Source organism: Elgaria multicarinata, chromosome 9 (assembly GCF_023053635.1).
Source record: "Elgaria multicarinata webbii isolate HBS135686 ecotype San Diego chromosome 9, rElgMul1.1.pri, whole genome shotgun sequence".
Taxonomy (NCBI): Eukaryota; Metazoa; Chordata; class Lepidosauria; order Squamata; family Anguidae; genus Elgaria; species Elgaria multicarinata.
The window spans coordinates 37143644-37158726 of NC_086179.1; the positions used below are offsets into that span (position 1 = coordinate 37143644).

The 15083-nt window shown below is 41.1% G+C and overlaps 2 protein-coding genes across 2 annotated transcripts in view; both read left to right on the forward strand.

Moving 5' to 3' along the window:
- Positions 1 to 2184, forward strand: part of XPNPEP3 (X-prolyl aminopeptidase 3) — a 32985-nt gene extending 30801 nt beyond the window's left edge. The window contains exon 11 of the mRNA XM_063133581.1: positions 1890 to 2184. The gene's annotated coding sequence lies outside the window, so the exon portion shown is untranslated. The remainder of the gene's footprint in view (positions 1 to 1889) is intronic.
- A 2484-nt stretch (positions 2185 to 4668) lies between these two features.
- RBX1 (ring-box 1) lies at positions 4669 to 14024 on the forward strand. The gene is made up of 5 exons (XM_063133584.1): positions 4669 to 4795; positions 6392 to 6470; positions 11294 to 11364; positions 12622 to 12707; positions 13861 to 14024. Exons 1-5 carry the CDS (start codon positions 4718 to 4720, stop codon positions 13871 to 13873), a joined length of 327 nt encoding a protein of 108 aa, XP_062989654.1. The 5' UTR covers positions 4669 to 4717; the 3' UTR covers positions 13874 to 14024.
- The last annotated feature ends 1059 nt before the right edge of the window (positions 14025 to 15083 follow it).

The window sequence follows — 15083 nt, forward strand, 5'->3', positions numbered from 1 at the left end:
TCTTGAGTGTTTTGAACAGGTATTGGGCATAAGAATGGGACATTTAAGGGCTGCCGTTAACTTTACTTTTTAATATTTGGGTATAGATACCAAAGAACAAAATATATGCACCTTGCATTCAGTGGCTTGGATCCTAACTTTCCTTCTGTAAACAGAACATAGTTCACATTCATAGAACTGGGCTTTCCAGCTGACCCCTTCCCTTGCATTGCCATTTCCCCCCAAAATTGTGTCCTGGGGGTTGTGGAACCTTTGTAAACTGAGAGTTGACAGAAATCCCATCTTATGTGAATGGAAGAAAATCTTCAGGATCCAAGTCATTGAAAATAGTGTATGTTAAATTGTCATTAGCTTAGGCCAAATTAAAAATGGTGACCAGACCAGAATCAAGCCCCCATTTCTTCCCCCTTTTTTGAGAAATGCAGCAATATTTATAGGAATTAAACATTCTAAACTGCTGCAAGACATCAATATTTTGTATCAGGTCTTTTTGACCTAGTTCCAAAATATAAACTGAGATGTGTCCCATAGACAAGTGTATTTTTCCCCTATTGAGGCCTGCCTAACAGCAAATATTATACTATCAGAAGATCAAAACAATAAAAAGGGGGGTATTGGTTACTTTTCTGCAAGTAAGAACACAAGAATAAAAGCAAGAACTACCATGAATGAATTTAAAGCTTGGTGTTTCAGATAGATCAAGATAAGTATTTTATTATGACACTTTTGTGAAGGATGACATGTTACAGAACTATCCAGCAACCAGACTTTGTCTGTGAATCACTTCTCTGAATGAGAGGTACTATATTTGTACAGAATAATACTATATTTATATAAAATTAAGGTATTTTATTCTGCTTAGAATGTTGTATCAGTAAAGATGTCATTTTTTAAAAAAACAGCTTCAAACTTAGAGTATGGGATTTCCAATCAGGAGGTGTTGCCTATCAGCACCAGCACCTATCTGCTTGTAAAAGCATCCTTGAGGTGAGGAGTGCCTGGATTTCTACCAGTAGCATCCACTAAAGGTATTAATTCCTTTAAATATTTTAAAGGTTTTGATGAGTATGTGCAGATACATATTATTAACACCACCAATTAGATTTTAGCATTAGGTTTTGTAAAAAGAACTATCTTAAGACTTAAGATCCATGAGGCTGCAGCACAGATGCACCCAAGGATTGTCCCTTGAAGTTTTCTGGTATATCTCTATACCAGCCTGATGCAAGCCTGCTCCTTTTTTTAGGTAAAGGCAGCTCATATTCCTCCTGAGATAATAAGGTTCACACTATTGCTGGCACCCACCATGGCTGGCCATTATGAATATTTAAGCTGCAGTAGGTGGTTGCCGCAACTTATCATGACTTGCAAATCCAGGAACGGTGACTTGTTGCTGTGTTCCACCCTAGTGCAGCCCACCCACTGACATATTACATTTCATTTATTACTGGTCTTCAGCGATGTGGGGCAGGGAGCAGAGGGAAAAAGGAGAATTTCACCCTCCTTTGACAACTAACTTCACTCGTATTATGCAGATGAAATTCTAATGAGATTGTTTGGCTGTATTTCTTCTTTTGTTTTGTTTTTGGTATAAGCCAGTTGTCCACAGAGCATCTGCACTTTGGGGGAAATTCTACCTTTATAGAAAGACGACTCTCTAGCATAAAGTTATAGGCAAAATGTGAAGATTTTACCTAGGAAGGATAAAATCATTTCAGGTGGGAAGGGGAGGGATATCTGAGGAACATGTTTTTCCTCTTTTCTTCTCTTTGTCCAAAATACTGTGTTACTCTTATTTTATTGCAAGGCATATATACAATGGTTTTGTATATTGCTATGCTAACCAGAAAGCTACAGTGGACAATTTAATTTTATTCTCTGGACTGCAGATTGTTGTTGTTTTTGCAAAATCTTGGTCAAGAGCTCGAAGAGGTATTTTCTACAAAAGGAAGAGCAATCATATGAAATGCTTAAAGAAGCTTAGCCCTCCTAATGGACATGTTCAGTGATAATCTCTATGCCTGTCATTTCCATTGTTTAAAAAGTAATAAAGGATGGAGTTCTGTAGAGACTCTACTGCTATTTTATTTTGTATGTAATATTTGTGAAATGTATGCATCTTTGATGTGGCAAAAACATTTTTACTTTTCTTCTATCTCCTATTTAGAACAAATTCAGAACAAATATGACCTGCCAATAAACAAATTGCTGTAATATCATGCCTGACTCTGTCTATTTCTTCTGAAACGTGAAGAAGTGGAAACAACTAAGGCTCCATTTATAAACTTCTTTACATGCATGTAAACTTGTCACCTATAGTTTGTTATATATTAGTATTGAGCTGACAGGCATATTTACTCAGAAATAATTCCCACCATGTTCAGTGGGGCTTACTCCCAGGTAGGTATGCATAGGATTGCAACCTGAGGCATGTATAGTATTTCTGGCCTTTTGCACCTCCTGCCCCGTTCCTCCTCTTGTTGCCTTCAGTTTGCTCTCCTCCCATGTCTGGTATATTAGCTAATTTGTTCCAGCAACACAGATATCTAGACAAGTTAGAAATTTGCACATACTAATCTGGGAAAGGGTTTTAGGTGGGTTGGTTTGTTTCATTTCCATTTTCCAAATCCCTGATTTATATTTGCATCCCATCTTTTTATCTCTAAACTTTATCTCAAGTTTTACAAGGCAGCTAACATAAACAATGTAAAAAAAAAAATCCTGGCTACTGTTGAAACACCAGTTACAAGCTAATAGGACCACAAATGCAGATGCAGTAATGTGTAATTTTACACCGATACCTGTGCATGCGCATCCTATATTTTTACTCAGAGGTCCATTTGGTTTAGTGGGGCTTACAGGTACATGTATATAGGATTTCAGCCTAAACTGTGCATGCATTAAAATTGTGTATGATACCTGAAAAGAGGAAAGGGTGAGCATACAGCAAAGTGAGATTCAAAAGCAACAATAGAGGAAGAGTTAGTTAACACATCTTGTAATTCAAGACAGCTGTCTCAAGGGCTTATGGCAGTTGGGTGTGGGTGTGGGTGTGGGTGTGTGTGGGTGTGTGTATCAAAGGGTTCCTACCACTAAACACCTCAGAATGTAATAAAAAGAAAATGGAAAGAGAAAAGACCATTTTAAATAAAGGTTTGTAAAGATATAAAATTTCCATTTTTTGCGTTCTAAACAGCTCCCACGGAGATCTTAATAAGTAGAAGTCACACTGTGTATACACTCTGTTAGAAAGACTGCTGGTGCAGGATAGATGAGGTCATCCATGCAGGCTAATCTTATGCATGTTTACAAAGAAAGAAGTTCCATTGAGTTCAATGGGAATTTAATTTTAAGTTAAAACGTTTGTAGGGTTATCGCCTTACGTTCGTTAACAAGCAAATGTAGTTGGTGGCATTTTATTTCAGCTCCCTTTCGCCTCTTTTGCTTCGTTGATCCCTATGAGGGGGCCAGGCCAATTCTAGCTATAGCAGATCCCAAAAATATCAGATCATAGCGACAATAAACGAGTTAAGGTATACTGATGCAACTTATTGGAAGTTCACTGGGATTTCGCAGGCACACGTCCGGACGGCGGTCAATATCCCGTTTTTGCCTATATACCGAGATCGTGAAGACCGATCGTTCAGGCGTAAGTCCTATAGGGAGCACGCCTCGCTACACTCAGCGGGACCTATTCACGAGTAAACATGCATAGGATGGGGGCAGCGCACGGTTGCGTGTTTTTTTTTTTTTAAACAACAACACCACCTAATTCGAAACATCATTGAATTTAACACTTCTCTTTGGAGCAAACATGGGTTATGCTGGCCTGGGCCGTAAAGGCAGTTCGTTAGTTCCAGGATCCACCGTAGCCCAGCGCTGTAGATTTTGTGCAGGGTGGGAGGGTGAGACGGCTTCACACTGCACCTTTGCTAAAGACAAAGCGAGCTGGGGATTTGGGGAGGGGGAGGGGGCGCTATATACAATGCCTAAGACTAATAATGGATGCTCGAGAGCTGGGCGACGCCACTGGTTTAGTAAGGATTAGTCATCCTAATTAAGGCTGTGTGCACTGGTGCAGCGGGCGGATAGACGGGCAGCAATGGGAAAGAAAGGGGAGTGATTACGGAGGCAAACCCGGAGGTGGCGTGTGGGGGGGTGTCTAGCAGCCCCCACCCCCAAAGGCCTAGTGTTAAGTAATGTCGTGATTTTGCCCAAAGAATTGGGAGCGGCCACTCAAGCCCTGGCCAATCCTGGCTCCAAATTCACTGATCTGGGCGTCCAGGTTGGCAATATCTGGCCTTTTTCGCTCCTTCGGAACTGACATTGAGTAATTCGTAGGTATCCCTTTAAATAAATCTTCGGTGGGCCCATCCCCACACTCCCGCCCCCACCCCAGCTTGGGTTGGGCAACTCCGCGATGAGCGAATGCGAAGACGACGCAAGGCCCTGCATAACGGACTCCGCCCTGACCAGCGCCTTTAAGAGATCAGCGGCACGTGATCAGGCCCCTCCTCCCTCCACCCCCCTTCTCGCGCACACCTGTTTGTAGAAAGGGGAGGGAGGCAGCCACGGAGGACAGGGTTAAAAAAAAAAGAACGGAAGGGGGGGGGGAACCACACATAAACAAAAAAAAGGAGCGGAAGTCTCGCGCGGCTTCGCTCCCAGTCGTGCGCATGCGCGTTGAAGGAAGTCTGCCGGGATTTGCTTATCCAAAATGGCCGCTGCGATGGATGTAGACACTCCGAGTGGCACCAATAGTGGTGCCGGCAAGAAGCGCTTTGAAGTAAAGAAGGTGAGGCCGGTTGGATTTAGAGAGGACGGTGTGTTTTTGTATGTGTGTGGATTCTTCACGGAGACCGGGTTCCTGTTCCATTTTTCTGTAGAAGTGGGCGCGGGGGGATTAAGTGGGCTTTGTGCCTAGTGTTGCCCTGGGCCAATGGCTGTGGTGGAGGTGGGGGGATGTCACACGTGAGACTGAGCGAAGCCAATAGATGGGTGGCTTGTTGCCTGGTGACGGTAATGTAGGGAAGACGGCAGGATGGGGAAATGACAGGGAGATTTAGTGGTGGGTTTGTTTCTGTGACTAATGTACCTTTTTTTTTTAATAAGCATTATATTTTAGAAATACAAGTTCACGATGATCTAAAAACAATGTCTACCAACAGTGTACAATACACGAATATTGTACAATATTTTACATTGCAATATTGTACAATATTTTACATTATGTGTGGACTTTTAGAATTACAAATCATATTAGAGTGAGACTTCCGGTTTCTGACCCTTTACCTTGAGTTACTTGTAACAGAGTACTCAACGATGGAGTGGAGGATCTATCATGTTATACTATCTTTTTTGAGGCTGGAAGTCATGGAGACATGATGCAAGTATCAGGAAATTGGTTCTTTTGTCTCAGTTCTAGTTCAGTCTAGTGAATGCAGCATAAGTAGTAAATATGGCTGTATTGGCTTACAAAATGGGATACAGCAAATTAAACATGGTATTATGAAGTATGTCCCACCTTCTCTTTACTTGATTTTGAAAGTGTCAGTTGTGCATGAGAAACTAATTCATGCAGTTGGGAAGTAACTGCCACTGTGGCCATCTGACTTGATTGGAGTAGACCTGCATACAGATCTTGAAAAAGAAACTACTGAGGTTATATGGTAAAAGTGAAGCAAAATTAGAAGACTGAAATTCAAGTGAATCAAGCTGTATATGGCTCTGTCTCTGGGGAACAATTGTCTCAGGTCATATAGTAAAGCATAGTGGAGTGCTTAGAAAGGGTTCCAGCATGTACAAAAGACTGAAAGGCAGGCAACTCAAAAATAAAGATTTTTTTAAATTAAAACATATTTTTGTTTACATGTTTTTGAATTATTGAAGAACCTTTTTCTACCTCAGTTTTAGGGATCACTACACAAAAACAAGCTATTTTCGTTCATGTTAATAATGTGTATACTGCTGGAGGAACAAGATAGGCATTAACTCAGAATTTACCTTGGCAGTCTTTTACATAAATGCATCATGACCCAGGTTCATTTTTCACCTGCAGGCTGTAGAGAGTGATTGCCTATCTTGTACTTTAGTTTACTTGCTTACTATAAAAATGACAAATTGTAAACTAGGCCAGGATACTTACTCCCAAAAGCACCTTTGGGAGTAAAAAAAACCCCAAAAGTGCTCATTAGTATTTGAGAACAACCGATAAAAGAATTTTTCTTTACAGATCAGCTTTAAATGGGTCTGTGTCATTTTAAAGTATACTGGTGTTAGTGCTGCAGAGTACTCTATTATTGCATCAGAAGAGCATGGATGACCGGAAGGAATGGAGAAAATGAAACCTTGTATAAGCTTTCAATATGCACTTGAATGTCTTTTCTTGTAGTGGAATGCAGTTGCACTCTGGGCTTGGGACATTGTGGTTGACAACTGTGCCATTTGCAGAAATCATATCATGGATCTCTGTAAGTATAGTGTGTGTGTGTGTGTGTGTGTGTGTGTGTGTGTGTGTGTGTGTGTGTTATAAGCACTAAAACTATGGATGTGTACATGCTGGCTGCAAAGTGATGAAGAAACTAAGATTGCAGGTCTCCGCAAATCTTCATGAATTGTGATGTTGAGCTGTAGAGATGGAATTAAGGCAGTAGTTAGGGCTACATCTGCAGTATAAGCTTAAACCTGTTTTACTGGCTTCGCCTTGAGGAAACTAGGAATTGTGGTGTCCTGGTCCTGGGAACTGTATTATTTATTTATTTATTTATTTAGAATATTTATATACCGCTCCTCATTGAAAAAATTTCGGAGCGGTGTAAAGGTAAAATGAAAATAAAAACAGAATAAAACAGTTAAAACAAATTTAAAAAGAAGCAAGCAACAAACAACACAGAAATCCAAGGCTGCATGTTAAAGAAAGGCTTCTTGGAATAAAGATGTTTTCAGGAGGCACCGAAAGGAGTACAAGGTTGGCTCCTGCCTGACCTCCAGAGGCAGGGAATTCCACAGGAGCGGCGCCACCACGCTGAAGGCTCTTCCCCTGGTGGATTCCAATCGGAGGATGGATCTATGTGGAACCACCAGGAGCAGGCCCTCGGATGACCTCAGTGACCGGGCAGGTTGGTAAGGGAGAAGGCGCTCTCTCAGGTATCCTGGTCCCAAGTTGTTTAGGGCTTTGTACACAAGTACAAGAACCTTAAACCTGGCCCGGTAGTGAATAGGCAGCCAGTGCAGTTCCCTCAGCAGAGGAGTTACATGCTGGAAAGGGGCAGCTCCAGACAACAGCCGAGCTGCAGCATTCTGCACTAGCTCCAGCTTCCGGAGCAGCTTCAGATCCTCAGACCTGTCACTGAACAACAGTTCTTTGGGTGATGGTGAAAACCATCACTACAGACTAATTTGTCAAGACTTTTAACTGTGCAACCAGTTTCTAGCATCTGCATCCTTTACAGGGTTACCATATGAGGCAAAACTGTTGTAAGAGAGTATTGGCTCACTTTACCTTGAAAATGTGAGCAATGCAATGTCCTGAGAGAATGAATGTACGAATTGCTTCATAGAATCAGATCAAAAGATCCATCTAGTCCAACACAAACTCCTAGGAGACTTGCAAGTTACAGAACAATATGACTATAGCTATCCCAAGTTATTGGCCCAGTTTGGACAATGGTTGGAGGAATGAGCATTGGGTCTTGAGTATTTCTCCTTCACTTCCTCCTGTTGTGTGCCACCTTCAATGTGAAGATTGTAATTCTAATGGAGGTACAGGTCCACATTATGTCAAAATCTGAGAAGTCTTACTTAATGGCCTTGTTCAGACAACACGCCAAACCATGCTGCTTAACCACAAAATAGTTAAGGGCATGCATGCATTCCCTTAACCATTTTGTGGTTAAGCAGCATGGTTTAGCGTGTTGTATGAACCAGGCCACTGTCAGTTAACAAACGAAGAGCGGTGTAGTATATACCAAATTTTATTTTGGTATTGAAAAATGGAAATGTCTCTCAAAGTTGTTAGCCAGTTTCCCATAGGGAAAAATCTTGTGTCCTTAACCTGATATCTCAGCCTATTCAACCCTGCTCTATCCCATTTAACACCTATTTTTAGACTGATTAGTATAAGTTCTGTATATAATTATTCCAATGAAGTATATAAATGGTGTTAATAAAATAAAAATAAGACATAAAGTTCTGATCTTTTATTGGTCAATCCTGGACAAGGTGTTACATTTGCACCAAGCTTAAGCAACTGCTAGCATTACATGTTTGAGGACTGCAAGAATGGTGTATAGTAGATAAATAAGTTGAACAGAACTTTGTGCAAATAGTTGGATGATTTAAGTAACAGAAGAAGACATGTTTAGCATGTTACCATAAACTGTTGCTAGAGGTGGTGATAAGATGATGTGAACAACTACCTAACCTACCAGTGGAGAAGAATCTTTTTCGACATATCTAAAAATTACTGGTATAAGTCAGAAGGAGCTCTGAAAACAAATCATGTTCATTGTTCTAATAGCAGTTATTCCAGAAATAGATGTCCATGGGCAGTTCTTGTGTATCTAGATCTGCTCAGACTGAAACAAATTAAAACAATGTCTGGTATGACTCTAAAGTTCCTTCAGTTGGGGCTAGAAATAGAATAGATAACCAGTGGCCCTGTGCAACCTTCTGGCCTCTCCTCTCAGACATATCTTTCCTGCTACTCAGCGGTTTCCCACTGAGCAGCGAGGGGAGAGATTGGAGGGAAGGGAAAATTTAAACCCATTCCCCCCAGTAATAATTGGCAAGAACAACTGATCGTCATTGGGGGAGTCAAAGTTTAAACTCACTGTAATCTCTCTCTGAGTGGGGCGGTGGAGGGGAATGGAGGTGTGTGCAAGAGAAGAAAGGGGGAGTTTTTGCCCATTTTTGGCTCTGGTCCCTCCCTCTACCAGTGTACTGCACCTGATCACTTTCCCCCAAGAAAATGTGGCCCTTGACTTTAAAAAGGTTTCACACCAATGGGCTAGAAGAATCTGACGTGCCTAGTATCCAGGCATCTAGAAATCCAATTTTGGTGATGCCAAAGAAATGGAAATACTAAACCAAGCCTCTACTTCCTAGTATTGGTCCTTCCATGGACAGATCTTCTAGAGAGTGAGTCTACAGTGCCTCTTAAGAAAAATTGGCAATAAGGTCTTGTCCTTATTCTTAAATGTTCCTCAGGAAGTTATCTCTGTATTTAGTTCTTCAATTGTAGTGGAAAAGAGGAACACAAGGACTTCCTATATATGGCTTAGGAAAGAAATCCTGGGATCATTGTGGAAAGCTCACTGAAACTCTGCTGAATGTGTTGAGGCAGTGAAAGGCAAATTCAGTGTTGGGGAATTACTCGAAAAGAGAGCAGGGAGTGGGGGAAGAAACCAGTATCCATTATGAGCTCACACTTAGAGTGAGTATTGCTCTGGTCACGTAATGTTAAGATAGATGTTGGGAACCAGTTAATAACCTCTCTGCTGTGTTCTGAACTACTAGATATTTGTGAACAGTTTTTATAGGCAACTCCATGTATGGCATAATGGAATAAACTATCCTCTCAATACCATCAACTATGGTATTCTTCTGAATCATTTAACTAGGATCGAGGGGCCACATAGCTCTCGTTCACACATAATGATAACCGATTGGTTTAAAATTGGTTGAGTTGTTGGGGTGACACCCACTTCTGCATTACAGCACAATCCACAATTGGCCCCTTTGTAGGTTGTGAAGCATGTTGTGCGAGTCCAGACTGCTGTGCTGTTTAGGGGCTAAGTAACCCAGCAGTTAACCCATGGTTTGTTGTTGGGTCACTTACCCCCCATAACAACCCAGCAGTCTAGGTTCTCACATCAGGCTACACAATCTACAAAGCAGTGGATCATGGGGTCTGCACTAAAGTGGAAGATGTGGGTGCATCCCCAACAACCTATTATTTTTTAATGGATGAGTTGTCATTGGCTCAGTTCAGACAACATGTTTCTCTATGCAGTGGGAAAACTCCACTCAGCGGTTGAGTTTGTAGGGGGTACTCACCGCACAACATGTTCTAACTCCACTGTTGTGTGACTGTGGGCTACTGGGGAGTTAAGTAAAACACAATGTGATGTTTGTTTGACAGTTCCTCCACCCTCTGTCTTCCCCCAGTCCTCCTGATGGTATCCCATCAGCTATTGCTGCAATAAAACAATCCCGGAGGCTCCCCTAGAGTGGCACTCGTTCCTTTCGCTACTCTTGCCAGAGAACTCTATAGCCAGTGGGAAAAGTCCACTCAACGCAATGGAAAACTCCACAGAGCCCTCCACACAACAGACAACACAACGATTGTGCAGGAACTCTCCTCTGCACAGTGTGGATATTCAGCATCAAGTGTTTTCTTTAAAAAAAAACTCCAACATGGGGTAGAGTTTTCCCTCCAGACAACACATTTCTCAATGGTAGTGTAAAAACTCCACTGTGGAGTACTAAAACCACTGTTGACAAATGTGTTGTCTGAACTGAGACATTATGTGTGAATAACCTCATAGACGTGTTGTGCTCCTAACTAGTTTGATTCCAGAAGGTGGTGCCAGGGACATCTGCTCCACCCCAGGGAATGTATGCTATAGGGTGCTGCAGGATTCTATCTGTCTTTGTTGCTAAGGAACATAGGGAGTTTGGAGATTGTCAGAAAATATAAAAAACATGAGATGCTTATGAAACTAGGAACATTGTAGAGAGAGTGGGGAGGGGCAGTTATAGCCTTTACCCTGCACCCCAAATAACTAAAAGTCTCCTCCCCCCCACAACCTGGGAGCATTGTCCAAGCCTACCCATTTCTGACACTGTGCATCTAGTAATGTTTGCTTGACATCCCATTTCATGTCTACCACAGTTAGTAAGGGTGGGAGAATGTCCTTTGATCTCACTGTATAGCCTGAAGCTGGGTTCAGGGGCTTCTAGGTCTATCAAAGTCATAGAGTGAGAGAACCTATGCTCTCCACTATGGTGGGCGATGAGAGAGGCAATGTAGCTTGCTGTGCACTCAATCGGCTGGCTTCTGTAACTTGTCATGCTGCAGTGATTTCTCTCATGGTGTAACAAAACGGAACCTGGAGAACTGGCTCTCATGATGTCCTACTGAACTTTCCTTGTCATCACACAATGTAGCTGCCTCCTTTCTGATGTCCTAAAATACTAGCATTTGACTGAGAACATTTTATCACAAGTTAGCTTTTCAGCTAGTGGAATCAATTGCTAGAAATCCATGTTAATCTTCCTCTTGTTTTCTCAGGCATAGAATGTCAAGCTAACCAAGCATCAGCTACCTCTGAAGAATGCACTGTTGCCTGGGGTGTCTGTAATGTAAGGAATCTATTTTTCAACCATTATGAAGACTGACTCTGTTCCAATATTAAGTAATAAAGTGAGCTAATTAGAAGCCTCCATCCAGAACCAAAAGTTTTGGAAACAGTCATGATAACTTTGAGAAGGCAATGGGTGAATGAAAGGCAATGTTGACGAAATGTGAAACAGTACATATGGGTGGAAAGAAAATTTAAAAGTAGAGGATAAATGCATCCTCTTTCAGTTAACTGTCCTTACAGGAAACAAATTTGACACTGCTTCTCAAGCAGTTATGACTTGCAAGTTGATCAGTCAAAGCATGATAGCACTGGCCAATCCAATCATTTTATTTATTTATTTTTAACATGGAAGAAACCTAAATTCTGCACACACCAGAACTTAGAAGTTCTTTGCAGGGCCCACAATCTAAAGCAGGCAATCTATTCCAATAAGGCCCAGCCAGCTTGACCCGTCATGGATTATGGAGGTCATAGCTCAACATCTAAAGGAACTCACACCTGTCCCTGATTTAAAGTAACTCTTAAAGGGAGTACATAAGACAACCAGATACTCAGTTAGAACATTCTTTATCATTTTCACTGCTGCTATTTCAGTTGTGAGAAAATAAGATGCTTAGTTTTAAAATCAGTTTTCCTTGTTCACTGAGAACTGCACCACTGAACACTGCCAAAAGAGAGCTCTATCTGGGCACATTGCTCCCATACGCATGCTTCCCACACTTGAGTTCATAGCAAAGGGTGGTAGATGGTGGTGGAAGAAGGTGAAAAGAATGGAATTGAAGAAAAGTAGACTCTTATGGCAGAGTAGGAACTTGTGACTATGGGGAGAGAAGGGAATCGGAGTAAAACACAAATGTTTTTCCCTTTCACTATGGAAGCTTTTTCCTGTCTCTGTCTGCTTCTCAACTCTGTAAAGGTCATTTTCCCTGTGTTACAAAGCTGCTCCACATAAATATTGAGGCCTGGAAGCACTGTTTTATCAAACTGACAGCCCCAAATTCTGTTGTGTGCAGCAGGTACAGGACTTTTCAGAAGATCAATGTAGAAGTCTGCTTTCTCACTAACTCCTCTGGTTCTTTATACAGTTGTGTTGACTGAAACTGGCCCACTCTAGCTTTTGCTCTGCAATTCTGGATGTTGACTTTCTTCCACTCTCTTCTGTTCATCTCATCACTTCCTGATCCAACTTTATTAAATTGAAGTGTATCCCATTTGCAGCATGTTGTTCGGATAACTTGGGGATTCTTTTTTTCAGCATGCTTTCCACTTTCATTGCATTTCTCGCTGGCTGAAGACTCGGCAGGTGTGCCCATTAGACAACCGAGAATGGGAGTTCCAGAAGTAAGTATCCTGTGCTATTCTAAATAAGGGAAGTAGAATTAACCAACCATAGTATACACCTTAATTTGAGCTAGGGATTCTGGTTGTAGAGTTTACCTTAACACTGTTCTGGCACTGGCATTCCTTCTCCCACCACTATATGGATGTATATGAACTAGTGTAAATTAGCTTAGTCCTTTAGCAGCAGAGCAAAGTGACATTGATTGAAAACATAGCTCTAGATATACTCATGAGTAGAATGGGTTTTCAAATCCATATAGGTTGAGCCTCTTTTGGTAGAAATTAATTGATCTTTTTAGTGTTGCTTCTTTTAAGTTGCAGTATTACTAGTCAGGAATATTTGTAATCAAATTTTGCTGAATGTGTAATGGTTTGCCATGAAGAACCAAACAGTGGTAGTACTGGAATATAGGTCTGCATTTTCAGACCTGTGCCTAGATTAGCTAGACGTGCTACTGTTTTTGTAGTCAAATGGATGTTAAGTTTAGTGAAATCGCAAGCCCCTTGCTTGCAATAAGAACTGTATGTGCAATCTATGTAATGGTTTTGGGACAGTCTCTTCACCATGTATTTACTTCAGTTAATGGTTTTTCTACATTACACTGTTTCTCACAGACATGAAGTAGTCTTCACCTATTAAGTATTGCTTTAAAAGCAATTTATTACTAAATATATGATTGAGTAAGACTGCAATATCTCTTTATTCTGCACACATTTGACAGGTAAGTGAAATTCAGAGCAAAGAATCTCTGCTTGCTCTAGAAGATTGGCAGACGTCTGCTAAAGACGTAATCTAATCTTTATATGTCCTGCACCACTCTGCATTACATTTCTGGGCAGGTATGGTAGATGACAACTAAGTGTGGTGTTGTCATGATGTTCTGTGCTACTTCATTCCTGTTTAAATTAACATTAATTCAATAAATGGTAAGTCACCATCCTTGGACCAGTTCGTGCAAATGAACAAGTGCAGGGTGGACTTAAAGTTGGTGGGGACACATCCCTGAAATCTTACCTAGATGACTTCTGGATTTGTAGATGCTTTACCATAGATACATACAGCTAGCTAATTTCAGCATTTGCATTTTAAAAGCTGATTGCACTCTGACATAACTGCTATTGAGACATAAAAGGAAAATAAATCTCTTTCTAGGTATGGACACTAGCAGGTGAGAGAAGATCACGAAGTTAATTGTTCTGTCTTCAGTTAAGCCTTCCACCTTGCAAGTGGATTGATGTTGTAATACGCTTGTCTCATTTTTTGTTTTCACCTAAATATAGTCATTGTGAATAGTAATAAATCTTGTCAGTCTCCTGTCTGAGTTCCTTGGGTTTTCTTCACTTGACTATCTTAAACTGGATGAACGTTTTAGCAATTTCACTTGTATGTTTTTAATAACCTTTATTTCCACCACCACCACAACCTACCTACCCCCCCTCTCACTCACACACACACACACACACTTAACTAATATAATTTTATTTTTAAAAAATACCTTTGATCTACACAGCTCTTTCCACCAAAAATCAGTACATATAAAATTTTCAGATATGAGGATTTTTAAAAAACTAATTAAGAACATTATCTCAGCTCTTGATCCCAGAAATCTGTGTAGTAGTAAAACTAAATAATTCCTGAACTTTGGTTTTTTTCATACCTTTGAACTGATTTCCCAAAAGTCACAGGTATATATTGTCGTGTTCATGCCTGTTCCCTCTGGCATTCACACGTGCTGGCAAGCTGACACGAAACATTCACATCAGTGAGATTTCTTTTATTGAGGAAATCACACAGTAGACAAGCTTAATGGTTGCAGAGTCTCCAAAACACACTTAAAGCTGAATGATGGTTAGAAAGCTTTAGGCTCTTTTTTCTGAAACAATCCTTAAGGCAAACACTCGGAGAGTGTTTTAATTTTTGTGAACCGCCCATAGAATTTCGACTATTGGGCAGTATAGAAATGAAATAAATAAATAAGAGGGGGTGGTGAATAGGGAACGCCAGTAACTGCTTTGAGCTTCTCCAGACGCCACATACGCTGGCACCTCAAAGGAACATGGCCAATCTCCTAAAACAAAGTCCCAGGAAAGGTTGCGCTGAGCCACCAGAGAGATCCGTCGCGCACTTGTCAATCTCAGCCTACCACTACTGAGCTGACCCTATTACCACGACTTCAGGAAAGGTGAAGCCTCAGGCCCAGGAGTCCCATCCTTCTGCTAAGGACTGGGAACTCCCTGCCACCTGAGTCTGGCCAAAAACACAGAATCCACAGCATATGCAAGTCCGAGTCAATGAAAAGCCCCACTACTTTTCATGGCACAGTTTTTAGATATCTCAAGTCCAAATAGCAAAGCGTCCATGTGCAGAGTGCTTTC

Coding starts and splice junctions, on each gene's coding strand:
- RBX1 (XM_063133584.1), top strand. CDS start 4,718: ATGGCCGCTGCGATGGATGTAGACACTCCGAGTGGCACCAATAGTGGT. Junction 4,796..6,391: donor AGCGCTTTGAAGTAAAGAAG/GTGAGGCCGGTT, acceptor CTTTTCTTGTAG/TGGAATGCAGTTGCACTCTG. Junction 6,471..11,293: donor AAATCATATCATGGATCTCT/GTAAGTATAGTG, acceptor TTGTTTTCTCAG/GCATAGAATGTCAAGCTAAC.